The following is a 27941-nucleotide window of genomic DNA, read 5'->3' on the forward strand; positions in this document are numbered from 1 at the left end:
TTTATGGTGCTTTGAGTTCTTTTTGCTTCTGATCCGGAGCTCCTCTAGTGACAGCAGAGGTAAAAAACTTTGTTTTTTTTATCTCTAGCTTATAAAAATGGTTTAGTAGAAATGTTTTTATTTACTCTCCTTGGTGAAACTCAGCACTGGATGTTTAATTTGTGTTTGGTCAGAAGTTTACGTCCTTTAATTTTCACAAATTGTATTTTTTATATATATTAGAACTGTTTTTCTTCAGGGTGAAATGATTATGATCATTGTCACAACTTTAATGATTAATAATCACAAAAATCAGATCCATGTGTTTGAATTTTCTCAGATTTTTCCTCAAATTATAAACTCAAGCTCAACTACATTGCCTGAAATTTCCCCGTCAGACGTTTCACTTTTATAATTGCTTTTACAAATAAATCAATCAAAGTAGTTTTTTGTGACCCATAAAACCTTTTAACATAAACAAAAACAATTCAATAAAAATATGTAATATAAAATAAGTGATATTCACTGCCTTAAATCTGAATCAGATTTAGGTTCAGATTTAAATTCATAAAGTTTTCAAAAGGAAACCAGCAGATTGGATCATATCCTGCCATCAGTTCTCCTGACCTGCAGCTGTTTCCAGATTAAAAAACCATTTAAGTAAAATAAATAGTAAATTTTATTTTACCAGGATAAGAAAAACTATTTTTCAAGGGAGTCCTGGCCAAGAAGCAGCATCAAGTAAACTAAATATAACTGTTTACATGTTTAAATATAAAGCTGCAATTTGGTGATACAGTTTAAATACATTTGTATAGTTTAATGCTTTTGTTAAGACTTTTTAAAAATAGTCTCGAGTAATAAAAGAAAAACAGTTTAACAGACATTTATTCAGTAAACTTCAGTATTTGACATACTTTTCTATATTTGTCTTCAATTTTCCACTGCATGCCCTAAAGTTTTTGTTCTTATTATTATTATTATTATTATTATTATTATTATTATTATAGTGTGAGAAACTCAAAATAATATATTGCTACTTATTTACTTTTGGATTTAAAAGCAATGCAGGAAAGTCACACAAACGCCAGGTGGCGCTGCAGGATAAAACCAGGACAGTCCAAGATGTTTGTCCTCGTTTATTTCAACGAATGTTTTTTTTTTTTTCCCGTCGCATTCACTTTACATGTAAAAATCCGTTTAACATCTCAAATAGTTGGAGGCAGACTACAGAAGACAGCAAAATATCACCCAGGGGTTTTTTTCTGGCCCGACAAAACTGTTTTGAAAACTCTAGAAATTGGAATATATATATATATATATATATATATATATATATATATATATATATATATATATATATATATATATATATATATATATATATATATATTTTTTTTTTTTTTTAAATACACAATTTTTGACCTAAAGCATCAGAAACAGGAACTGTACACATAACACACACAAGCTGGACATGCGATCATGAGAAAGCATTTCTCCTCAGATGTTTTGTTTTCAGTTACATGCATGCATAACACAAGTCTCTGAGCGCTGCACACGCCAGGGGATCTGGATGGGCCTTGGAAGTTCTAGATAAGTTCTGGAGGGTTCTGGAAGTTCTGCAGGGGTTCTAGGTGGTTCTGGATGGGTTTTGGAGAGATTCTGAAGGATTCGGCAGTGTTCTAGATTGTTCTGTAGGTTTGGAAGGTTCTGGAAAGATTCTAGATTGGTTCTGGTATGTTCTGGAGGGTTTTAGATGGTTCTAAAGAGGTTTGGGTGGCTTGTGGATGGTTTTGGATGGTTCTGGAGGGATTCTGGTGGGTTTTGGATGGTTCTGGAGGGGTTCTGGTGGGTTTTGGATGGTTCTGGAGGGGTTCTGGTGGGGTTTGGATGGTTCTGGAGGGGTTCTGGTGGGCTTTGGATGGTTCTGGAGGGGTTCTGGTGGGTTTTGGATGGTTCTGGAGGGGTTCTGGTGGGGTTTGGATGGTTCTGGAGGGGTTCTGGTGGGCTTTGAATGGTTCTGATGGGTTTTGGATGGTTCTGGTGGGATCTGAAGGGTTCTGTAGGGCTCTTAAGGGATCTGGAGGGTTTGGATGTTTCCGTATGGGTTCTGGTGGGTTTTTGGATGATTTTGGAGGGGTTTGGGATGGTTTTGGAGGGGTTCTGGTGGGTTTTGGATGGTTCTGGAGGGGTTCTGGTGGGTTCTGAAGGGCTCTTAAGGGTTTTGGATTGTTCTGGAGGGGTTCTGGTGGGTTTTGGATGGTTCCGTATGGGTTCTGGTGGGTTTTGGATGATTCTGGAGGGTTGTGGACAGAACAAACATGATTTCCTGAGCTGCATCGGGCCGGCTGAATCGATCTGGGCCGCTCTCACGCTGAGGCTGAGATAGAGAGAGCTTTCTTCTGAGACTAAAGGAGAAACTCAGAGTTTACTGGGAGAGAAAATTAACCACAAGTTTGTTTCCTAAAAGTCGCTGCCGCCTTAAAGCTTTCGAAATCAGCAATCAGTGAGACTGGAAAATTCATATTTTCAGGCTTATCATTATCTTTAGACATAAAGATGTTTTCATGTTTAGTCCACTTCCTCTGTCAAACACATCCAGAGGAAATGAGTTTTCAGTGGTTTGCTTTGCTAAAGTGTTCCTGCCTTTACGGTTTCTAACAGGAATCACAGCAAGCGCCTTTTTCCAGCCTGATTTCTAAATGGCGTCTCATTTAAAACTGGGGGAGATTTGCATATAGAGCAAACATTTTCAAACAGTTTCCTGCAGATCTGTGGAACGCTCTCCCAACATGTTTCCCCGCTGCTGATTCCCAAATCTAACTCATTTTTCTTTTGCCAAATACTGACTGACTGGAGTAAAGTCAGAGGTTTGCATCTCATAAATTTCCAACCAATGTCATCAAAACATCTAAACGTTTAACAAAACTAAAGTTGAACCCCCGCGGTCCTCCAGAGGATCAGGTCGTTTGATAAGGGAAGGGTCCATGACAGTTTGAACTGTATCATCTTATTCCCAGCGGTGTGAAATTAGATATGCACATCACTGCAGCCTGGGAGAAGCAATTCAATTTTCCCCACAGTGGGCTCTGTCTGAAGACGTGAAATAAATGCTGCTAGAATTAGAAATCAAATTATGTCCCAGATCCCCGCAGGCTCGGAGGAGGCGGGTGGTCAACAGTTGTATGGATACGGAGTCGTGCTCTTCTTCCAAATCTGTGTCACTTCTGTCCTGGAATCCTCCGCTCTCCCTGCGACCGAGAGACAACATCGAGCTCCCAAATATTGGAAAGAAAACACTCATTTTGACACAAAAGCCCAACACGGTTCACAGTAATTTACATGCGGTAAACAAGTAAAACAAGTAAAGAGACGTCTTACTTATAAGCAGAAACACCAAACGTTTGACAGGAAGCCAACACTTCTAGGAATATTTCAGTAGAGAATGAAAATTCTGATTATCCGTCTTTATCAAACCACTGAAGATTAAATCACTTTGAATTACTTTGCAGAAATGTTCAGATCAAACGACCATTTATGAATGTCCAACTCTTTGGTAAATCTATTTCACAGAGAATGCTTTAATTTTACAGCATTTTTAGCTCATGATTCAACCAAACTTGTCAATGAACATTAGCTTAGTTGAAGTTTTTGAATTAAGTCCACATTAGAAGCTTCTAAAATAAACTACTTTATATTTTATTGTACAGTTGTGGATAGAGTCTGTAAAAATTAAGCATATCAGCTGATTATCATTTTAGTGTCACTTAAATTTTCTTGGAATTTAAAAACTTCATTTGTTGTTTTGTTGATAGTTATTATTGATCCGTTATAGAAAACTGCACCCAGATTGGTTTCAGTTTGTATTTATTTACACTGGACCTGACTAATTTAACCAGAATTAATTATTTAGTAAAGTGCAGATAGATGATATTTGTGCTAACCAGTGGTGGGCACCCTTCTGCTAATCTGCTAATAGCAGATCTGATGGTTCATTTAGCACTTTTGCTAACTTTGAAAACATTTAGCTCACTTCCCCTAAATTCATTTGTCCATATAGATTCTAAAGGGATAATTTACTTGGCTGTTTGGGAAAGTTTAGTTAAATAAAGTTCAACATGTGTTGAACTTTTAGTCATAGACAGTTTAAAACTCTTCAAGTAGTTAGACGTTTATATTCATGCTCTTACTGTTTATACAGCAACTGTTTCCTTTCCTCAGGGTCAGATATAATATGAATTGACTTTAGCACTTTAGCATTAGCTCCCTCTAAATACCACGTTGGTGTAGCACTTCAGCAATAGCAGAAGGGTTATGACTAGCCCCTTAGGGTTAGCACAGCTAACATTTTAGCTAGCGGTGCCCACCACCAATGCTAACACTTTCTCTTGATCTCATTGAAATCATGCTAGCAGGATATTTTGAATTGGGGCTAAATTTGATTTTCTTACTTTGGCGACCTTTGTGCATAATCAAACACACAGTGGAACTTTCATTATAGAGTGAAATATTCACACTCAAGTGAGATGGACTCCTGACATGGGAAGCCATTAGCTATAAACTAAATAGATTCTCTCTGAGGTTCTGAGTCCAAAACTCCTTCGACTTTGAGAAGGAATTATTCCTGATACCCTCTGTGACTTTCACTGCAAAAACACAAAATCTTACCAAGTAGCTTTGCCCAGTTTCTACAGAAAATATCTTAGTGCAGTTGAATTAAGGCAAAATTAATTCTCAGGCAATTTTTCAACAAGATATAGGAGCTTGTTCTAGGTCAATAATTCACGAATATTGCTTAAAAATAGTACAACTGATGGATTAAATGTCTTGTTTGAAATGAAATAATCTGCCGTTAGGACCAGAACTTTTTCTTCAATATTAGAACAGAATATTCTTTTGCTGTCCTCTAGAGGACATTTGTCATGAACTCAAGTATGTATATTACATAGTATCAGCTGTAAAGAGACAATTTTCATATAAACAGCAGGAAATGTAGACTTCAGACAACAGAACACCAAAGTTATTTCACATCTTCCATGGCCTCAACATGTTGTCTATTTAAAATTGAGATTCCAAAGTTTGATGAACGTAGTGCAAAGAAGTACATAAAATGGTTCCATTTTAATTTTTGGGATTCCACATACAGGGAATTATTCCACATATTACGGAAAACAAGCTACCAATTTTGCTGAAAAGCTACATGTAAGTTAGTTCTGTCTTATTTCAAGTGTAATAAGAAACCAGACCAAAACCTCTTGGTAAGATGTTGTGTTTTTGCGGTGTGAACATGAATCCCACCCAGGATGCTCAGTCATTTGCCACCCAGCTGCAGTTAGGGCCTCTTTGCGGCTTCTGATTGGCTGGTGGTGGCAGTGGTGGGGGAGCTGGGGCTGATGTCGGGGTAAACCAGGAAACCGGTGAAGGTGATGTACTTGGCGTGGTTGCTGTAGGCTCCGAATCCGTCTCTCTGGTGGGAGTAGAGCCAGACGACGTCGCCTGATTTCAGCGCCAGCATCAGGCTCTGGCTCTGCAGGGCCTTCTCGCCCTGGCTGTCGTCGTAGATCATCGCCTGGACCTCCAGGCGGTTCTTCATCAGCTTCACGGACAGCGTCTTCATGGGCAGCTTGCCCACGTTGAAGGAGAAGTAGTACGCCCCCGGCACGCGGCAGGTGAACACGCCCTCCGTCACGTTGAAGTCCTCGCCGATGTTGACGAAAGCTGTGTCGAAGCTGATTGGCCGGTGCTGCGGTACCCCCACCTGGTCGATTCCCAGGATGCTTTGGGTGCGGCCTACGGAGAAGGCGGATCTCCCGTCGTCCTCTTCGTCATCATACTCCTGGCTGTCCTCCTCCTCCTCCTCCTTCCCGGTGTCTCCTGGCCTGGACTTGGCGTCCTCTGTGTCCTGCTGAGGGTTATAGATGGGCTGGTGCTGGTGGTGGTGGGTCTGGTAGCTGTAGGTGTCGGGGTAGATCAGGTAGCCGTTAAAGGTGGTGTAGTGCCCGGTGTTGCTGTAGAGCGCGTAGCGGGGGTCGCCATGGAGACGGAGCCAGACGGTGTCCCCGAACTCCAGCTGCAGCATGACGCTCTGGCTCTGCACCTGAGGATTTCAGCAGATGGTGTTATCGCAGCTGGGAGGCAAATCCAGAAACAAGATCCAATCACAGAGGGATAAGCTTCTATGACTCATGGGTTCCCGTAAACATAAACGCAGAAGGCCTTAACTGGGCGCTGACATGATGGAAGACGGTCAGAAACCATAAAGGCAGTATGCGTTTTCCAGCCACATAGTGGCACTTTATAGCTTAATCAAATAACTATGTTACCTTCAGTTGTTATTAAAAGGCTCTATGTGTCAAACGTGACTTAAAAGAAATTTGACTTTAATATTTAACACCTTGAAATTGGGCCTCTTTCTCTATAAGAAGCTCCTGCTCTTTCTGACACTATGCCTTCAGGAAGTCATCACAGCATGACTCCTCTATTAACCCTTTAATGTTTTTACCAGAGTTTCACTGAGAAGTAGCTCCTATAATGCGCTCTGCTGATTTACAGCTCCACCAGGTGTTTGCTAATTGCTGCTGGCTAGTCTGAAGGAGTTTAGTGGGGGAGGAGCTGCACCTCCTGGGCTAGGTCCACCCAGGCGTTTTGCCCAGCTGAATGGTTGCCATGGAGATGAAAGGATTTCTCAAGCACTCTCAAGGCCACACATGTTGATGTTTTTTACGAGGGAATAACATTCTAACATGATGTAAAGCTCAAAAAAGTGATACTGCTCCTTATGTGACCTATTATGCTTCCTTAAACATGTCGGGATAAGTTTATGGCCTATACAAAACATGTTCATTACATTTTTTTTGTTCTGCACAAAATCATCCTCAGTCAATGAGATTTTAGTTGGCTCAGTTCTGCCTACAAATATCTCCCTTCAGAATGAGTCGTTTTAAAGCGTCTTGTCACTTTAAATCAAAATCAGCTGCTGCTGGCCACGCCCCCCAACTCATCGTTTACACTCACACATGAAAATGGCAAAGATGTACAACGGTACATCTTTGAAAAGCATTAGTAGAGCCTCCTGCTCAGCCAACAAAAATGCAATAAGTGGTTTTGTACATTGGTAACACCAGCTGACCAAACATGCTGGAGCTCAGCTTGGATTGCTAGATTTAAATTGAAAATGTGGGAAGATTTTGGGGCAGTTTCTGTTTACACCTGTAAACTGAAATTGAGCTGTTCTTTCCAGCCAACCTTTCTCTCCTCTCCGGCGTTCTCCTCGTAGACGATGGCCTGCACCTCGTTCCTGTTCTTCATCAGCATCACAGACAGGTCTTTGTGGGGGAACTTCCCCACCGTGAAGGAGAAGTAGTACGCCCCGGGGATGCGGCAGCGAAACAATCCCGCCTTGGCATCGAAGTCTCCGCCAATGTTGACGTAAACCATGTCAAAGGTCACGGTCATTTTCGGTCCACCTTCCATGCTGTTGGTGCGTGACACGGAGAAGGCCGAGCGCAGCTCTGCGTTGTCCAGCAGGCGGGCCAAACCCCAGGCGCCGCCGGGCTGGCCCAGGCACAGCAGGCCAATCAGAACGCTCGAATGCAGCAACATTTTACCTGGAGAAAAGGTAGACAGGGACAATTATTTAGAAGAGGAGACACACGTTAGATTTAGCGTTTAGGATTCCCTAAGAGAGCTACTAGGTGGAAAATAAGTTGTGAAAATAAATGAAGTTTTTCATTATAATTTGGCTCCCTGATTATTTAATGAATCTCACATCAGTTCTCATGTTAGTCGCCTTAGAGATGCTAAATGCTTTTCCTATTTATGTATGGTATTGTTTATTAGAGAATATTTTGTCATTACATCAGTAAGTATGTGTTGAAAACACACCACATTTTTAAACTAAAGACGTTTCCTACAACTCTTCACAGCAAAAAAACACAAAATCTTATTTTATATTTTGGTCGAGTTTCTAAAGCGAACATCTTAGTTCACTTAAAATAAGACAAACCTAACCTGCAAGTAACTTTTCAGCAAGATATACTGTAAGAGCTTGTTTTAAGTCAGTTTTAAAAAAATACCAGTTACTCTGGCAGATTATTTTACCCATAACAAAACATTTTATGAGCCAGAGGAAGATATTTGCACTACTGGACAAAAATACTTTAAAAAACTGGACAAAAATACTTGGTAAGATTTTGTGTTTTTGCAGTGTGTTCATTATTTGCATCTGAACTGCACTCCAGAAATATTTTTAATACTCCGTTAATATCTACAGACTCAAAATGAGAAGATTAAATAATATTTGCTTGCTTGACTGTACTCTCAGAACAGCAAAAAGGTCTAATTTTCCGTCCAATTAACACTTGAAACTGCCACTACATTTAGCAGGTATTTATTCTACATTAAACTATTCTACACAAAATCAGGATGTCAATAAAGAAGTGGTAGAGATAATTACACTGGCATATTAGGGTCATTGTAGATAGAAAAAATGAAAAAGAAGAGTAAATTTCCACCAAGAAACTTTATCTCAGAAACTTTCTATAAAAAACAAGGACATTTCTGAGTTTCAAAAGTTGAACATTTTCAACTTCTGTAATCTATTTTTTTATTTTATTTCCGAGATTAATCTCAATATTTCTGAGATCTTTCTAGAAAATGTTCAACTTTTAAAACTCACTAATTTCCATGTTTTTTCACAAAGGTTTCTGAGATTAATCTCAAAACTTAAGAGCTTTTTCTAGCAAATCTTTGACATATTAAACTCAGAAATGTCAAAGTTTTTTTCTCCAAAAATTCTGATATTAAGCTAAAAATTATGGAGTTTTCTCTAGAAAATTTCTGTAGTTTAAAACTCAGAAATTGCCATGATTTTTTTGCTGTTGCTGAAAATTTTAGACGTTTTGAACTCAGAAACTGACTTGTTTTTTCCAGGAAGTTTCTGAGATTTTTTGCTGGGAATGTATTCCTTTATTCTACCTACAATGGCCTTATCACGCCGTCAGAAGCTGAAAATATTACTTATTTTACTGATAAAAGCAGCAGCAGCAGGAAGCATCAGCATTGGCTATAATTTCACAAGCATAACAATCACATAAGCAGACAAATGTACTTTAGTGGATTTTAATATAAATGACAGAACAGGAAGTACAAACACGCTCATTAAAATTCACCGAGCCGCATTAACTCATTTAACCACATGGCTCTCAGTTGAGGATGTAATTATCCGTCTCTCTCTCTCTCTGTCTCATTGTGCTGCTGTGATGAAGCAACACAGAGCAGATGGGTGGAGGTGTCAGCCCCCCACCCAAACAAAGAAACAAGGATTTAGCTTATCGTGTACTTTGTGACGCTCCAGCAGAGTTCAGCCGATGCTGCAGCTTTCAGGGCGGTTTATCAGTCTTAATTAGCATTCTGTGTCACACAAAACCCTGAATGAGGCATGAGAGCGAACTGCTCATTAAGCAAATTAAAAGAAAATAACATGTCAAAGAATCATCCAGCTGCGTGTCTCATGGATGAAAAATGCATGTGAAAGTTAGCTGACTGCGCTAAATATGAGTTTAAGACGCATTTTGAGTTATAAATGCGCCATAATCTGAACCTTTGCAACCATTTGTCTTAAAGATGCACATATATCACTTGTTGACCAAGACAACAGGATTCAATAATCCTGTTAGTTTGGTGATGATTATGTTTTTAATGCATCACAGCAAGTTTAGATCCAAACGAATCTAAATTTTGAATGAAGATTTTTGGAGGGTTAGGGAGGAGGCCCCGGGGAAGACCCAGGACACGCTGGAGGGACTATGTCTCTCGGCTGGCCTGGGAACGCCTCGGGATTCCCCCGGAGGAGCTAGAAGAAGTGGCTGGGGAGAGGGAAGTCTGGGCCTCCCTTCTGAAGCTGCTACCCCCGCGACCCGACCTCGGATAAGCGGAAGAAGATGGATGGATGGATGGATGGATGGATGGATTTTTGGAGATTCTGACTTTAGTTTGTTAGATTCTTGTGAGTCTGAAAGTCTTCAGGCGCCACAAAACTGCCAGCTTCAACAGTAAAAAACAACAATATGCAATATTTTAGTAAAATAAATGGTCATTATTGATGACATGGGATCTCTAAACTGTTCTAGAAAAGTTTGCAGATTTGCATTCTAGAAAGAAACGTAAATAGTTTAAGCATTTTTATTTTGTTGGTGTTCAACTGCAGGATTTGTGTCACTCCCTTTTTGAAAATATTTGCTATATTTAGTCAAATGTAATGAAGACAGACGTGGAAACCAGTCGCTGTATTTTTGTTGTTCAGAATAAAAAATAATCATACACATTTACTCAATAATCTCCATCTGTGTTGACTGAACAAAACTGTAAAACCCAGGATCTGTTGAAATCAGATGGTTTGTATTTTGTTTTACGAATGTTTTACGAATGGTTTTGACAGATTCATAGATTATTTATTAATAATATTAATATATCACATGTTGAAAGGAGTAATTTTTTCTTCTCAGGACACAGTTGACATTTATCCCAATGTTTGTATCACTAACAGTGCTGGCCTTTTAGAAAATGAAGCATTTTGCTTAGGCTATAATTTATTTAAATATACATAAATAAAAGTGGATTTTCCATTAACAGCACTCAAAGTATTTAAGTTAAATATGAGATTGCTTTCTGAATTGGCTGCACATTTTCTAATTTGAACACATATACTGGGCAAAAAAAAAACTTTTTTGAATTTGTCCCTTATTTCCTTTCTATGCAATGATGTCATTGGATGAAATTAGTTTTGTCTTGTCATGAAAAGCTTTTAGCCTGAAAATCACTGGATGGTGATTAAGAAACTTCCTTTTATTCAGTTTAGATTCCTAAAAATTGCTTCTTTTACAGATTCAATGGGACTAAAGAAAACCCAACTGTGTGATTATTTTTCATTTGAATATTTACATAAACATGCATGTCGCAGTTACAGAGCAGTGAAGTCATTAGCATGATTTATCTATTGTCTGCGGCTGCTGGAGTTTGTTTGACTGAGCTGGGAAACGTGTCACAAAACCATGAAGTGAGAAGCTTTAGTGGTCATGATTTGTTATAAATTACTTTCTGCTTAACATTCAGGATGTCTCACATTCTCTCACATCAGCTTTTGCTGTAAACTGTTAAATAATGTGTTCTGCTTTCCCTCTAATAACCTTGAGTTATTTGCGCTTGAAACTAAATGCTTCTCTTGTATGTTTACGTAAAATAAACCTCTTTAAATAGAAGCTAATTATAGTTGTTAATTATACCTAGGGCACTGAGTTTCAACTGATTGTTTTTGTCTGATTAGCTGTCCCAGATCAGCAGAGGGAGAAATCCATGCAGCGCTGCAGATCGAGCTTGTTGCAGATTCTGCCTGATAGAAAAGGTGCGGGATGCGGACGCAGCTCCTTTGCATAATGGCAGCTCGCACTAAGAAATAGTGTTTGTTTGTCTGTGTAATGGCAGCAGCTTTAACTGGCCGTGTCGACAGAGCGCTCCGCAGAGAGCGGGTTGCTTCAGGTTCAAACTGAAATGAAAGAATAGATCAAACAAACCTCTTCCATAATGAGCACCCAGGGGAGGACGGAGGAGAACAGAGGAACCCTAAAAAAATATACTGCAGTGGATTTAAACTCCCCTGCCCAGTTGAATAGTTACACAACCAGTCAAATTACTGCAAACTGGGAAGTTTCTATGTTTACTGGGTTGGATTCCCAGTGTCAGACCATTATCAGCTGCATGTCTTCATATTGTCTCTCCACACTCTGTTCAATACAGGCAACAAGAGGCAAAAGAATGCATATTTAGTAGCAAATATTCTTTTTAGCACTAAGTAGAAAACAGTTTGTTTAGATTTTAAATGAAATTATCAATAAATCAAATGAGCTCAGCTTTATTTTCCAATGTTAAGTGGATCCATTCACCACAGGGAACAATGGCCACCAGCACATTTCACACCGATATTCACCTTAATCACAACAACAGCTATGAACATACAGTAACCACACTGTATGAAAACTTCCCCAATAAACAATACAGTAAAGATTCTTGTTTCGCTCCCTGAGATCTGTCCTGTATCCATAAATAAAAGGAAGGGAACGGTAGATGTGTCCTCCCTGTGGACAGATCAATAACCAATGATGGAGACGACCTGAAAAGGAAGACAGCAGGAGGAAGGGAAACAAAAGACACAAAAACAGAGGAGTGTTAATGAGAAGCCAGATGAAATGCAGAATTTCCTGTGGGAAGGGATTTAATACAAACCATGAAGGTGTACAGATGTCTGTGTGGCCTATATAACTTTATTGTGTGGGTGGAGATGAGTGTTTTTCTGTTGTTTTCTTACTGCGTAGGCTGCTTTTGGTGTGTGTGTGTGTGTGTGTGTGTGTGTGTGTGTGTGTGTGTGTGTGTGTGAGGAAACGGGTGTGCGTACATGGTTATTTTTGTACAACTGTGAGTTTACATTAATAACTTCTTTACCCTGAAATCTGAACATTATGTCATTTTCTAGGTTGAGGAAAATGTGCTTTCTAAACTGCACGTTCATTCACGTATCAGCAAGAAGAATGTTGAGTTTTAGATGGATTTGATTGTTGGTGTAAAATGCACAACATGGAGGTTACTAGGTTTTTCAGCTTCTGTTGTTAGGAAACAAGCCTGCATCACTGCACCAGCCTGCAGCTCTCCAAGAAAAACAGGCCGGAAATAAAAATACAGCAGCATTCTAGCTAAACGTGACTGGAACGCACCCGTTTAACGTTCTGACTAAACTTGTGCTGTTTTCAGGAAAACAGCACAAGTTTTCCTGAAAACAGATAAGAACAAAACTTATCCACAGCAAAAACTCTAAATCTTACCAAGTATTGTCCAGATTCTAGTCCAAATATCTTTGGACTATCTTGCTTAGGTCTAAAACGTTTAGGTCTAAAACTAAGGTTTAAAATCAAGGAAGTGGACCTAAAGTTAAAAAACAAAATCTGACCATGATACTCAAAAACAAAAGTCTCAATGAGGCAAATTAAAGAAAAATGATAAAATTTAAATATAAATCAAATAAAAAGCACTTAATTTTTGCTAATTCAGATTGATATACATTGCAAAAAACACAAATTTTACTAACTATGGACCAGTTTTTTAATTTTTACCAGAATAATTCCTTTAGTGTTGATGAAAACATATTGGTCCCCTGGTAGATTATTTCACTTACGTTGTAACAACATTTTTCTCATTTTACAAGTGAAATAATCTGGCAGTGTAACTTGCGCTTAGTTAGTTAGATTTGTCTTTTTTTAAGTGTACTAAAATATTTCCACTAGGAACTAGACCAAAAATACTTGGTAAGATTTTGTGTTTTTGCAGTGCATTGACCATTGCCATATGTTTTATAGCACTAAAGCAATGAAATAGTTTTTTGACCGATGCATAACGTTCCACGCCTCTCGCCCAGTAACAGCTGGATAAAGACATCGGCCTCTTCATCGCCCGCTGGATTAAAAACTTAATCAGCTGTTTATCATTTTTTTATTTCAGATTTAAAATGTATTAAAACCGTCATTAAATCCATCGTTGAATACAAACTGAGGTCCAACACATCTGAGGCATTCTCTCTTTCTAATGTGCCTTCTCACACTCACGCAGACACACGCACACACACACACACACACACACGCACACACACACACACGCACACACACACACACACACACACGCACACACACACACACACACACACACACACACACACACACACACACACACACACACACACACACACACACACACACACACACACACACACACACACACACACACACACACACACGCCTCCTTTTATTTTAAGTAAACAAATCCTGCTAATGAAAAGATCTGTGTTTGCTCTGCTGGGAGTTTTTCATGTAGGAATATGCATGTAGTTTGTACCTGTCTGTAGGTGTGTGTGTGTGTGTGTGGCTGTGTGTGTGTGTGTGTCCTGCATGCTGGGCCATCTGCTGCAGGTGATAACAAACACATTAGCTCTCAAACTGAAGCTCAACAGCCACCCTGCAGCTCTCATCTGCTCTGTGAGGATTTTCTACTTTCTGCTAACTTTATTTCTTCTCTTGGAACATGATGTCGAGTTTCCGGCGGCTGCAGCGAACTCGCTGAAGTTTCCTCATTTAAATGTCAAAGGAGTTGATTTAACTGCTGTCGAATTTATCCCACAGCTATGATTGGAAATTTTAAGTCTTCCGCTTGAAACTTCGGTGAAATTTGTTGCAAAATAACTGACCTTGTGTGTGAGCGTGTGTGTGTGAGGGGGAGGAAACTATGTTGCAGGAGGTTTCATTTTTATTAAGAAAGCTGTTATAAAACAGCCATCATTATTATTTTCAAATTAGAAGCATTAATTGAAACACTTAAGGATAATAAATGGTTAAAATTAATTACCACTTTTTCTAAATGTTTTTGTTTCTCACCAAATGATGCTGCATTCCAGTTTTACTCAGAAGTGGGAAACTCCAACATCTCAGTTTAATAAAATCAACTGTAACGTCTGCAAACGTTAGATTTCCCACTGGGAAACTGGAAGCAACTCTGAACCCGAGTTACGTTTCAATATGGCCGCTGCTCGCATCATCAGCAGTAAGATGAGGTGGAAACATTTTTATTTTACACATAAATAAGAATGTGTCTAAAATCAATGTTATGTGTGACGCCTGCAACTTCAAACTAGCCAACTTAAAAATGGTGTATGCTGGAAAGAAAAGCTTAAAATGCAAGAACACAAAATCATTCCAAGTAGTTTTGGTCTATTTTTTAATGCAAATATCTTAGTGCACCTGAAATGAGACAAAATTAACATAAAACTAACCTTTCAGCAAGATATAAAAGCTTGTTTTACGTCAACAGTTCCTTAATATTAATGAAAATGTACTAGTTCTACTGGCAGATTATTTCACATAGAGCAAAAACATTTTCCACATGTTACATATTTACATATTTCACTTGTAACATGAGGAACATTTTTTTGTTATAAGTGAAATAATTTGCAGGTGAAATTATGACTTTTCCCTTATTAAGGAATTTGTTTACTGAAACCCAGCTCCTATAGTTTGCTGAAAAGTTATTTGTACGATTATTTTTCTTATTTCAAACACATTATTTGCACTAGAAACTGGACAAAAACACTTGGTAAGATTTTATGTTTTATATTTCATGCTTCATTAGAAGCTCCTTAATCTGTCGCACCTTTTAGCTGCCTTTTTCTTGAATTTCTGCTTTTCTCCCTTTTACGTCTTCCTAAAAAAAAAAAAAAGGATGGAAATGACTCCAACATATTAAAAAATAACTTATTTTTAACTCTAGGCCTTCTTGAGATCAGCTTTCGCAATTCATCTAATAAGAAGTTATGGCAAAGTTTTTTATTCAGAAAACTAAAGAAAAAAACCTTTTAAATCACTTTGTACAGTGAGCTGAAATCAAATCCGTCCTTGGATGAGCTGCTTCAGTCTCTTTGTGCCGTTTTATCTCTTCTTCTCTCGCTGAACAATCTCCCACTTCGCTCTGTCGCCCCTTTCTCTCTCATTAGATCAAAGCTTCACACAGATCTATTGTTGCATTGTATAGGCGAGGACGCCAGCCTGCACAGCATAACAAAGAGACACTCATCACACACACACACACACACACACACACACACACACACACACACACACACACACACACACACACACACACACACACACACACACACACACACACACACACACACACACACACACAGACAGGAGTTATTGTTTTCCATGCTCCTCCATTTACATGAACTATGATATTCCAGCTGTTTGGATGATGAAATCATTAGCAGATGGTTCTTTAGCTCTCAGAATATTCTTCATTCAACTTTTACTTTTACAGCAGCAGAGATGGCAGAGTGGCCAAAAATACCCCAGTGAGAGTAACTCTACGTCAATATACGTTTGTTCAGGCAAAAGTAAAAAAATAAAAAAAGTTTACAAAATGTTTGTGGTGAAAATGTCACTGAAGTTCTGAGTAGCGAATCATAAACAATCTGATTTAATATTTTATCACCAAACTGACAAAATATAACAAAAATATTAAAAAATAACACTCAAGAAGAAGAAACGCTTCTTCACATAGATCTATTTTTTTCTCAATATTAAATGTTACATTAAATGAATAGTAGATAATGTGTACATGTTAGAAAATAGCCACCTACTGACTTTGATATAAGAATTTGTACTATAATCTTAAATTTATTTTTTCTCAGAATTCCGACTTTGATCTTAGACTAAATGTTTTCCCTGTGATCCTAATCCTGTTCCACACCGTCATCTATTTCCAGTGACCATATGTAGAGTTTACTGTACCTTATTAACCTCCAACAAGCTCAGCAGACAGGAAATGACATCACAAAAACAAATCTGGTATAAAAACAAGACGTCTGTCAGTGTCTCACGCATATTTGGTTAAAATGTTCATAAAATATTTTTTTATTGGATAAATTATCCAGAAATTTTACTAAAGAGTAGAAATAATTAAGAACAATATTACTCAAGTTAAAGTAAAAAGTACATTGGAGTAAAACTACTCCTAAAATTATTTTTTTTCTAAAAAATTGTTCAAATAAATGTAACTATTTGCAACCTGCCTCTGTATAACAGACAGCCTGAAGAGCCTACTAATGAAAATATTCTCTGTTTTAGCTCAGATTTAATGATTTTCACAGCTGCATGTTTTTAAAAAATACACAAAATTGCTCCCTGAGTGTTTTTTATTAAAAGATTACAGTCCTACAGAGTGACCTGCTAATACCAGACAGATTTGGATTTAGTAAAAGCCAAAAACTGTCTTTGTATCCATTTCTACTCCTTCACGATTGATCAAGGCGTTGCTGTGAGTTCAGTCTTCTGCTGTGCGGCGCCGGTTCAGGCTGACCAGTTCCGTTCTTCCATCCTCTCAGCAGTAAGGCGGAGGCAGGATGGGGTCTGCCGATTCCTCGTCTCCCTCTGCCGTCGGAGTAAAGAGCGCCTTTGAAAAATGACTTTCAGTGGAATGGCAGCATGCAGCCATGAAAAGCAGGGAGGCACAAAGGCAACGACGGGCTGAGATCATCTGAGGGGAGACGGGTTCGGTCCAGATGAAAAATAATCACTCTGTGTGAAGTGCTGTGGGTCGTCTTTCAGTCATTTCAGTAAACAGAAATATTAGCTGCTGGAGCTGCAAAAACACAAAATCTTAGCAAGTACTTTTGGTTTATTTTCTAGTGCAAATATATTAGCAGACTTGAAATAAGACAAAACTAACTTATAAGTAACATTTCAGCAACATAGAGGAGCTTATTTTAAGTAAATAATTCCTTAAAATTGATAGAAAAGTACTAGTCATTATTTCTTGTTATGAGTGAAATAATCTGCCAGTATATCTACTTTTCTTAAAATCATTATTAAATTAATTGGCTTTAGTTACATTATTAAAGCTTCTATTTCTTGTAAAGTTACTTGTAAATTAGTTTTGTCTCACTGCAGTTGCACTAGGATATTTGCACTAGAAACTAGAACAAAACACTTGGCAAGACTTTATTTTTGCAATGCGATATTTAGCAGTTAAAAATAATCAATAAATGGATAAATCCAGCCTTAGATTATTTACTTCACTAGTAGTTTCTTTGCTACCAACTCTTTGTTTAAAACTTACAGTCTGACCTGCAGATTAAGTGTTTTGGTGCCATGTTACAAAGTTCAGACACCTTAAAATCTACAATACAGAACTTTCATGTTTTAGAATGGCCCAGTCAAAGTCCAGAATTTGATCTGAAAATTGTTAATTGCTGATACGACCCACGCAATCCGATAAATAAGCAAAAATGTTTATTTGTCCAAGTGAAAAGTTTGTAGAAGCATTTTGATATGTATCCCTGTCACTTTGTGTTGGAAAATTGTAAAACGTCCAGTGAAATAGTCTGAGGTCTGTGATTCTATCTGCTCTGCATCTCGTTATAAATATGCTTTCATAAAACTCATGCCGAGTTCTTAGCAGAGTGGGATGTTTTTTTAATTAAAGCTGCAAATCAACTGGAGACGGGGCAACAGTTTGCATATTCTGTTCCACATTTAGGAAAAATCATTTTTTACGATATGCATCAGGATATTAGCCACTAGATGCATCTGTACCTGAAATCAATGCTTCTCTATGCTCTGCACGTTTTCATTTATTTTCCTACTTTAGAAAATCATTGAGCTTTATATTTCTGTAAGCTCTTACAGTTCATCATTTCTGAGTTGTAGTTTAACAGATGGAAATCTTGGTTGCATAACATTGAATTATCAGGCAGCTGCCTGGAAGAGGCCGACAGGAAGCTGAGGAACTCGTTTGTTTCTTTGTCGTCTTTTTGTGCGGTAAAGTGAAATCTGCTCAGGTAGCAGGAATTTGTAGAAACAGACAAGAGAAGTCGGCACTCTGCAGCCTTCCTCTCCTCTCTGCCTCAGACTCTGTTTTATCTGCTTGTTTATTCCAGGATGTATTTCAGATGTTTCTCATCTGACCTTGATTTTTTTTATAGAGTAACTGGAAACTGTTGTGATAGCAACCGTAACTAGAGAAAATGGTTCATGAAACCAAATAGAACGATGCTGAAGATTTATTCTAACGTAATAAAAACTTTTGCAAGTTATTGGAAGCTGTAGGGTGGAATCTGAACAATTAAAGCCAACAGAACAGGGCCGGTCCAACTCTTTTTGGAGCCCAAAGCATGTTTTCATTTAGCATTCATTAGCAACATATCGACACCAGATTCCTGAGCTACTGTAAGTGTGTAACATACAGCCTTTGTATTTAACTTGCATCATGTTATTATGGCTACTGAATTTAAACTTACAGGAGTAGCAAACAAAAAATAAATATTTTGAGAGTGGTATTTAACTGTGCCACATTATTTCAATTATTTGAAAATGAACATCAGCTGATAAAAATAAAATTTGCAGAAAACAATTTCATAAATATGATATCTTACATTTCTCCAATGGTTTAAGCAGCCAATAGCAGAAAGAGATTTATGTATTATTTGAGTACCAACTACAAAAAGTTGGCTTTTTCATGTGTAATTTATATATCTTAAATAATTTTTTTATTTTATTTATCATGCTAGCTTTTGCTCTTGAGGGCCCCCTAGTGGTGTGGAGGCTCTAAGCAGCTGCTTAGCTTGCTCTGAATAATAACGTATTTATTTTCTTACTTTCCACATTTAGTGAAAATTTATAGTTCTGCTGCTGAGGATGTTTTGTTTCCAGCTGTCTTTTGTGTGCCTGACATTTTCAAACGAGGTCACAGAAAAGATCTCACAGAGGACATTCTTTAATTAATCACACCCAGGCCTCTGCTTGGTGGCTTCAGGTCGGGTTCAGATTGCTGCGTGCCGTCGCTCTGAGCTGCTCTTTTAGACGGGATCATGAGGAGGCAGACAGGTTGTACACAAACTGGAGAGGAGAAAAACCCAAAGAGAAATCAAACCGAACATTATTTCCCAAAGTGTCTGCTGCAAACAAAGATGTCAATAATTCATGCTCTCAGTAGATAATTGGAGGTTGTGTTGAGCCTCAGGATTTCACGTCTTTGACTGACGTGAAATGAAACGTTATGGGATTTTACCGGCCAAAACAGAAAGCTTCTCACAAACTTTAGCAGAAATTTTAAGGCTTTTATTTTCCACGAGTGATTGCTAGGAATGTTGCAATAAGCCATAAATCAGTTAATCACATGATAAATTAAAACGAGTTCAATAATTTCCATGTGCATAATTTATTGTTTTTCTCTCTTTCTTTGAGAATGTGTTCTTGCATTATTATCATTATTATTATTATTATTATGCCATCACCATTATTTTACTTTAAAATGGTCTCAAAACAACATTTTTGTTTATAGCAATAACAAATGGGACAATTATCCAGTTATTTATTTCTTTGTTGTTGTTACAATCTTATTTGCCACATTCATATGGAAAATCCTTTTTTCAAAGATGAGTGTGAAAATTGTGTTCTTGCTAAAAAGTGACCTATAAGTTATTTCTTTTATTTTAAGTGCATCAATTGTACTGTAAAACAGACTGAAAATACTTTGTGTTTTTGCAGCTGCACTTCGTCAAGTTCAGTCCTCTGTGCGATGCACTTATGAAGCATCGCCTCCCAGTGACCTTTCAGATCTGACCAATTAAACATTTTTGAAAATTGAATGCAAAGAAATCAATATGTTCAACCATCAATATGGCTGATTTCAAGTGAAAAAAACCAAACATTTAAACTTTTTTCAGTTTGGTTTGCTCCGACATGCTTCAGCTCACATTTCCCGATAGAAAGATCCCTGTAGTTTATTGTTTCCATAACGATGGAGGCTGCCGGTGTGTGTTTGAACGCTGCGGAGTGTGACTGATGTTCTGAAGCCGCCGCCGTCGGACAGCGGCCTGCTGGGAGATAAAAATCCGGGTGCAGTGATCTGAGGGAGGGCGCATGCGAAGCCCCTCTCCTCTGGACTGAAAGTCAAAATGAGAAGAAGCACTTGGACTGAGGCTGGTCATCAAAGCGTGCAGCGGAGCGTGAAGCTTCATTATCAGGACGAGAAAACTTAAAGGTGATATAAGGATGTGAAGCCTGGGAACCGCAGGTTGAATAATTACACTCTGAGCTGTTTAAGGAGTAAAGATTTCTGTTGCAAAGAATAACTCCCATTTACATAAGCAGAGCAGAAATTATTTGGAATTTGTGCTGAATAAATTCTACATGAAATTCAAACAAATTTCCTGAAGAATAAGCAAACATGGAGGCTTTAAGAGATATTAAATGGGGGATTTATGTAAAATATATCATGTTATAATTTCATCCCTTCATCAAAATCATACCTTTGATTGTTTTGATATTTTTCTTGCATGTTTGAGAAATCCTTGAATCTCACATGGCAACCATTCTGGGTGTCTAAATGCTTGCTCTCACAAAGCTCTGCCTATTTCCACAAAACTCCTCCCCTTCAGCTCCTCTAGACTAGTGGCAGCAGCAATTAGAAAACTTCTGGTGGAACTGAGTCTAATGAGTTGATTATAGAAACCACTTAACAGTCCTACGCTCCTAAGAACAGTTGCAAGTGGCAGATTGAGAAGCATTGCTGTAAAGAGCAGGAGCTTCTTAAAGATTTCACAGCGCCAAATTGCAAAGTCTGATATTTACAGCATTGTTCATAACAACTGAAGTTAACATAATTACTTGATTGTGATATTAAATGGCACTAGGTTACTTGATACGTAATACCGCCTCTGGACTCGAAACGCAGACAAGTTGAACTGAATTTTTGTCTTTTCACTCAAATGTACATTTCTAGTTGAAAATGTTTGAGTAAATATGCAGAAACTGTGGTAATTTTACTTAGGGTTCTCATACACTGCAAAACTCAAAATCTTTACCAAGTATTGGTACTGACTAGTTTCAAGTGTAAATGTCTTACTATACTTGAAATAAGACAAAACTAACTTAAAAGTAACTTAGGTTTCTGTTATAATTAAATAATTTCTTAATATTGGTGAAAAAGTCCTGGTTCTAAGTGAAATAACACATTTCAGCTTATAACAAAATGTCTTGTTCCATTTTCATGCTTGATAAGAAATTTGCTCTAGAAGGACAAAAATACTTTTTTAGGATTTTGTATTTTTGCAGAGTTCCTATCCCGACTGTCTTCCTGCAGCTTTTGTCTTTTCTCATACAGACAACAAAGGGAAAACATTTTGGGTGTCAAACCTGAGAACATGAGTTTCATAAACACTTCCTGTTCCTGTTTTCTTCCTCTGAATTTAGCTTTTCTTTTTTTTTTATCACTTTGAGGTCTGATGCCATGTGTCGTTGCTTCTCCTCCTTCCTCTCCAAACGCACAAAGAGGAAACAAACAAACGGAGCAGATCTGCAGAGGGTACTGAGCATTTCCACCCCAGACGCGCAGCAACAAGCTGCAAGCTGGCCACTCGGGACCGGAGTGAAAGGCAGCTGAGGGAGCGGTTATCTGGAGGTGCAGTGACAGACCCCCGCTGCTGCTTTCCCGCTCATTAATCCCTCCCTCGGCCGCTTCTCGTCCTCCATCCTCAGCATGTCACCATCTGACAGCTGCAGACACCAGGACCTGCCTGGGGACGGCCTGCATGGCAGCAACGCGAATACAAACAAAGAGAAACATGAAAGACAAGACGCTGAGGTGTAAGCCAGGACTTACAGCCGGAGACCCACTTCTGAATGCAAATCCGCTTTCTAACTGTTGTTTTCATCAAAGTCAACCTGGAGCAGAATCAGGTTTTCTAAGGCTGTTTTCACACTTTATGATGAAATAGACTCGGTTCTATTGGGAACCAAAACTGCAACATTTGTTACATTTTCAGCTGCTGCGGTTCTCTCCCTCTCTGCACGGAGTCAAACAATCCGGACTTTTTGAAAAACCTGTTCCCCTCCTCGCCTGTAGGAGCGCTGCACCAAAAAAAAAACACAGCAGAAAGCGACACAAAAACCTCTGAAGAAGACACTGAGCGCAACTTCCTTCTTCACATAATGTCAGCAAAAATGAAACGTGTGAGAAGTGGATGATGGGAACACAAGTTAACTTGTAGAATTTTTCCTTTGTCTTTGGTAAAAGATCACAAGTTATTTTTCCCATGCTAGACTAGCATGTTTGTTTTGGTTATATTTACCCAGAATGCCCTGCGTTGTGGTCCACGTCCTGCTTTTGGAGCGGTCTCCAGCCCCCTTAGCGTTCACACATGCATTGAAACAGCACCAGATTTCACTGAACAGAGACCGAGGTTTGATCACACCTTCCCAAACGAACCACTTTCTAGACAAATGAACCAGAGTTCGATTACAGTGAACTGAACAGAGCTGGTGTGAATGTACCCTAACTGTTTATAGCCATGGCTACAGCATCTGCATGAGAGGATTGTTGGTTTTCTCAGTGCTAGCATGTAAATCAAAGCAAAGATCCTTGCAGAGCTGCTGGCATCTCTCTCAGGCTTTCACTCGTTTCTTTCTGTCTTTCAAGGTCTTTCAGTTTGCTTTCAGTCTCTGGAGAGCGACGCTGCTTCAGTGCTCCTGTCTCACTCTGACCATCCAACATACTGTATGAAATATAAACCTGATATATTCTGCAGATCACAATTTACAGAGCACTGACTTTAAAATCCAACATTTTTAGGTGGATTCATCTTAAAAACCACTGGGTAACTGGATCTCTGAACTGGGCCGAATCAACATGTGTTTCTCCGTTTGAGTTATTTATTTGAATTTTTAGAAAGCCAGATAATAATCAGATGTTTGACAAATACAAGCCTGAATCAGGAGTGAATTAAAGGCGTATTTGTGTCTCTTTCTTCTTTTCTTCAGCCATGCGTTTACATTTCAATCCTGCACTGCCTCTTACATGACTGGTGTGTGTTCGGTGGTTGTAATCACACTCGTAATGAGCCAGAGCGGCAGTCAGGGAGTCCAGTCTGCTGCCTCGCCGTGTCCCGTCTGTCACGGATGGATCAAACCCTGCTGTGTTTGCTGGCAGGACACCGACTCTCTGCTATCCTCTGCTTCTTCTCCTTCTGGCTTTGCAACATCGATGAATGAATGAGAGCTCCGACACAGCCCGGTTTAGTACGCTTTAATCCAACTCCAGTCCGTTTGCCCAGATAGGCCGGTCCACTTGGGGAGATGTGAATGTGAAATCGAACTCTGATCCGCCTGGGTCTCGGTTCACTTCAAGTGAACTCTTATGCGGATGCGTCAAAAGCAGCAGTCTAACTACACCGCAGGACATTCTGGGTAAATACAAACAAAACAAACGCATTAGCTTAGCGGTAGAAATGACTTGTGGTCTTTACCAAAACAAAAGAGAAATCCTATAACCACTAAAATCTGACGCCACTCCATTTTTGTTTATATCTCATGAAGCAGGAAGTTGAGCTCTGTGTCTTCAGAGGTTTCTGTGTTGTTTCCTTCAGTGGTTCTTGTTACAGCGCCTCCACAGGCATGGACGGGAACAGGCTACTCAAAGGGTTTGGTTGGTTTGTGAAAGAAAAATGCAGCAGCTGAAAATGTAACAATGTTACAATTTCAACCACACCGAAGTTTGTAGACGAGCCAGAGTTCGATTATGCATTCACACCTCCCAAACAAACTGGACTTTCTAGGCAAATGGACTGAAGTTGGACTAAAGCGAACTAAACAGTGCTGGTGTGAATGAAAACTAAAACGTCACTATAACTTCTCTGCTGCTATCTGTACCGGGACCTGAGAGTATTGCCTGCTGGTTCGTTGCTGGATTTGTTTCTTTTTGTTCTTATTTGCACAAGGTGCTAGACAGGCAGCAGAACGCTCTGGTCCAAGTCGATGACCCAGCTAAAAGAAAATCACAGGATTTCTTTTCATGTAGTATTGGAGGCAGACGTTTAGTTTCAGGAAACAGTGTGTGTTATCTTCAGGATGTTGCAGGAGCCAGATTAGTGTAGCACCGAGGGATTATCAGATGGTGACAGTGTGTAGCTCAAAGCGTCCTCCGCTGCAGCACAGTCATCTCTTCCTGCTCAGGGTTTACTCTCACTGATCCAAACCTCAAGGTGTGAAGTTTAAAATTATCCAACTTGTGTTCCCATCATCCACTTCTCACATCGCACTTCATGCTCACACTCCTGCTGCCTCCTGTTTAAATATGTGCTTTCCTGAGGCTGGTCAATAATCTCGTTCTGGTTTCAGTCTGCTTTTTTTTTGTCCTGTGTGGGATCCACTTTGAGCTTTCAGGCTCGGAAAACTCAGAGCGAACTGCTTTGAGTGCTCAGTTTGCTGTTTGCAGAGTTGTGCTTGACATCAGCAAAAGCATCTTTGCAAAAAAGAAATAAAAAAAATCCACATTCAGCTTTATGTGGAGCATGTTGCCAGAGTAACTGTTGCTGGTTAAACACGACTTATTGTCCGAAACTTCAGAAAGTCGTGCAGCAGCAGCAGCAGATGAAGCCCTCCATCACACCAGCTGTTCAGATTATTGGATGTTCATGAAGAAACTCTTGACGTTGGATAAATGTAACGTTTAAACCCTTCACAACACAATTAGCTGCTCCTCTCGCTGCGCTCAGCACAGCATATTTTTTTGTGGTAAAACTGCAAACAGACGTGAAAAATCCCTGAACAGGGCAGAATCTCTGCTGATGTTCAGTAAGTCACAGCAGCATCCAGATCTCTTTGCCCAATAGATGATGATGAAGCAGATATGAAAGCTCCTCTATGATGGCTAAAAGCTTGACAAAACACACTTTTGCTCGAAACGCCCCACCTCTCCCCCGGCAAAACAAATATGGTGACACATATGGCATTATGTATGTTTTCCTGCAAACATGTTGAAGGAAGAGAAATCTGAAAAAGATGCACTACACACAAAATCCTTCATTCAGAATGTGAAACTTTTGAACATTTTAGCAGAATGTGCTGCACAAATATTGGGAGATAATCAGATTAGCTCTTATTAGACCTTTTCCTGTTTATAGTGAGGAAAACATGAGTTTTCTTTCTCATTTTGACAAAGTGTCACAAATGATCAGTTTTTGTATAGAAAACACATTTCTATGTTTGCTTTCAACATCTCAGTGACTCTATTAGTGTTTTTAAGTATCAACATGATTTGGACAAATCCAGAAGTCCAACAATCTTCACTATTTATGTAGTTTTTTTTCATTAAACCAACAGTTTAAGTCAAACTGTATCTGTCGCTTTCTCAGGGTCTCTTGTTCAAGCAGCGGGATACAAAAATAAATTTAAAGCTTTACGTCTTTTTTTAGAACAAAGCCTCGTCCTTCTTTTGATCAGATGTTTCTGCTACTTTTATGTCTGCGCCGGATTATGCACATTTTTTTCCGTATGCTCACGTCTCTTCACCGTGCCCTCGTTTCATGCCTGACCATGAAGCAGCAGTTCGTTCCATAATTCAAACTTTCCTAAGTGAATATATTTTACACTGTTCACTCTGTTTGGGTTGTTTGAATTGTCAGAAAAAAAAACATGTTTAATTATAAAGAAACAATCAGTTTTGAAACAATCTGATCTGAAGTGGGAAAAGCTTGGCTCACTTTTTCTTCCAACGTTGTTTTATTTCTTTTTTGAGGTTCACAGATGATTGTTTCTGTTGTCTTAAAGCCACAGTAAAGAATTTCTAAGGTTGGTGGCTGAACTTGACGGCCATCACCTTTATTATTTCATTTTTATCCCATTTTTGTAGAGTTGCAGCTGCTTTTGGATCATTTCCCAGCTAATGACCATGGAGGGGAGCTGGGATCACATAATGGACGCTGGAATACTCTGGTAGTTCAAGGTCGACTCAGTGACAGAGAAGTGGCCTGGTCCTGTGGCTAAAAGCCCAAAGCATCACTCAGTCAGCGCCGTGCCGAGTTTCAAACTTGGAAAACTTCTTTGAATGATGAACGTTTAATTGTTTAGAAATGCCCTTACAACCCTTCCCAGATTGATTAGCTGTAATCATTGCTTCTCAAAGGTCAAGTTTTTCTGACTTGGGAAGCAACAAGCCAAACCGTCTGTGTTTATACAGGTGGTTTTATTTACGTTAAACAGTAAATTTGACTGAAACCATCTGCTGCTACTTTCAAACCGAAGCTCCATGGAAGCAGCATGAATATAAAACATATTTCTCTTCTATCACATATTATATGGAAAAAAAAATCTACATCAGCTGCAGGTGTTTTCGTCTGGATTATTCAGAATCACATCTTGTACTCTCAGGCGCTGAATATAAGTTTATTACATCTATGCTGTGTGTGTGTGTGTGTGTGTGTTTTGTGTCTCATAAATCTTGGTGTCTTTGTTTGCCCTCATGGCATGAGCAGCTGCCAGCAGCCCTCAGTAAGGGGCTTCAGAAGCACCTGGATGCACACACACACACACACCCACACACACCTACAGATGCTGTTAATAACACAAGCATATGTGCTTACAAATGTGTAATGTGACACGGTGAGCTGGATGATTAGCGCGCGGCGCTAACACTGATGTGGGTTCAGATACTGGATCTGCAGACAAAAGGAGAGGAACTCCCTCCTGGAGATGAGGGACATCTCTGCACCTCAGGATCACTCACAGGGATTATCTGATGTCTCCCCCATGCATAATGATTAATAATCCATATGATGATTAATAATCCATATGATGATTAATAATCCATATGATGTCTGATCCTGACACACAGAACTCTCTGGGCAAGGTTTTCCTCAGTCAAGAGGAGGAAATGTAAAAGATGTCCGTCTGCTCTCCACTCACACAACACTTCATCACTTCAACAATCATCCCAGATATTAACACTCTGAGGACATGGCGGGGTGTACGAAGCCCCGCTGCCCCCGGAGGGGCATCGCTGCTTCTGGAGATCGGTGCAGATAAATAATGCATGCTGCTCCGACGCAGCACGACTGCTCAAGCCTCACAGCCAGCATTATGCTTTGTGCCAGCGCTCACAAAGGACTAAAGAAAAGCATCCAGGAACACAACAGCAGAAATCTGGAACATCTCCTCCTTCACTTCTTAAATCAGAGAAACGCTGCATTCCTGCACACCCCCATGTCTGATCTGACCCAGAACTTCAGCGCATCAACGTTCACACCTGAACCTGAACAACTTCTGCACCCAGAATGATGAAGAGGACGAGGAAGAGGAGGAGGCGGCTCACCTGTTAGTGCTTTCTGTCCTTCGTCCTGGCTGTGTGTGGAGCGCGGAGCTGAAACTTCTGCCTTAGTGGATGGATCTCCCCTCCACACACACACACACACAACACACACACACACTCCCCTCTCTCTATCTGCTCTCCCACCCGCCATGCTGTGTTTTTTTTGGATCCCTCCCCATCACCGTTTCTTCTCCATCTGCCTCACTCTCCCTCCTTCAGTGTCTTCA

The 27941-nt window shown here is 39.3% G+C and overlaps 1 protein-coding gene across 1 annotated transcript; it reads right to left on the reverse strand.

The window, feature by feature from the left end:
* Positions 1–1372: 1372 nt before the first annotated feature.
* On the reverse strand, positions 1373–27941 carry c1qtnf4 (C1q and TNF related 4). The gene is given in 5 exon segments (XM_023332127.1): positions 1373–5797; positions 5904–5935; positions 5938–6076; positions 7225–7586; positions 27718–27941. Coding segments are annotated over 5 exon segments (1167 nt in total). The 5' UTR covers positions 27866–27941; the 3' UTR covers positions 1373–5311.

This window comes from Xiphophorus maculatus, chromosome 4, assembly GCF_002775205.1.
Source record: "Xiphophorus maculatus strain JP 163 A chromosome 4, X_maculatus-5.0-male, whole genome shotgun sequence".
NCBI lineage: Eukaryota > Metazoa > Chordata > Actinopteri > Cyprinodontiformes > Poeciliidae > Xiphophorus > Xiphophorus maculatus.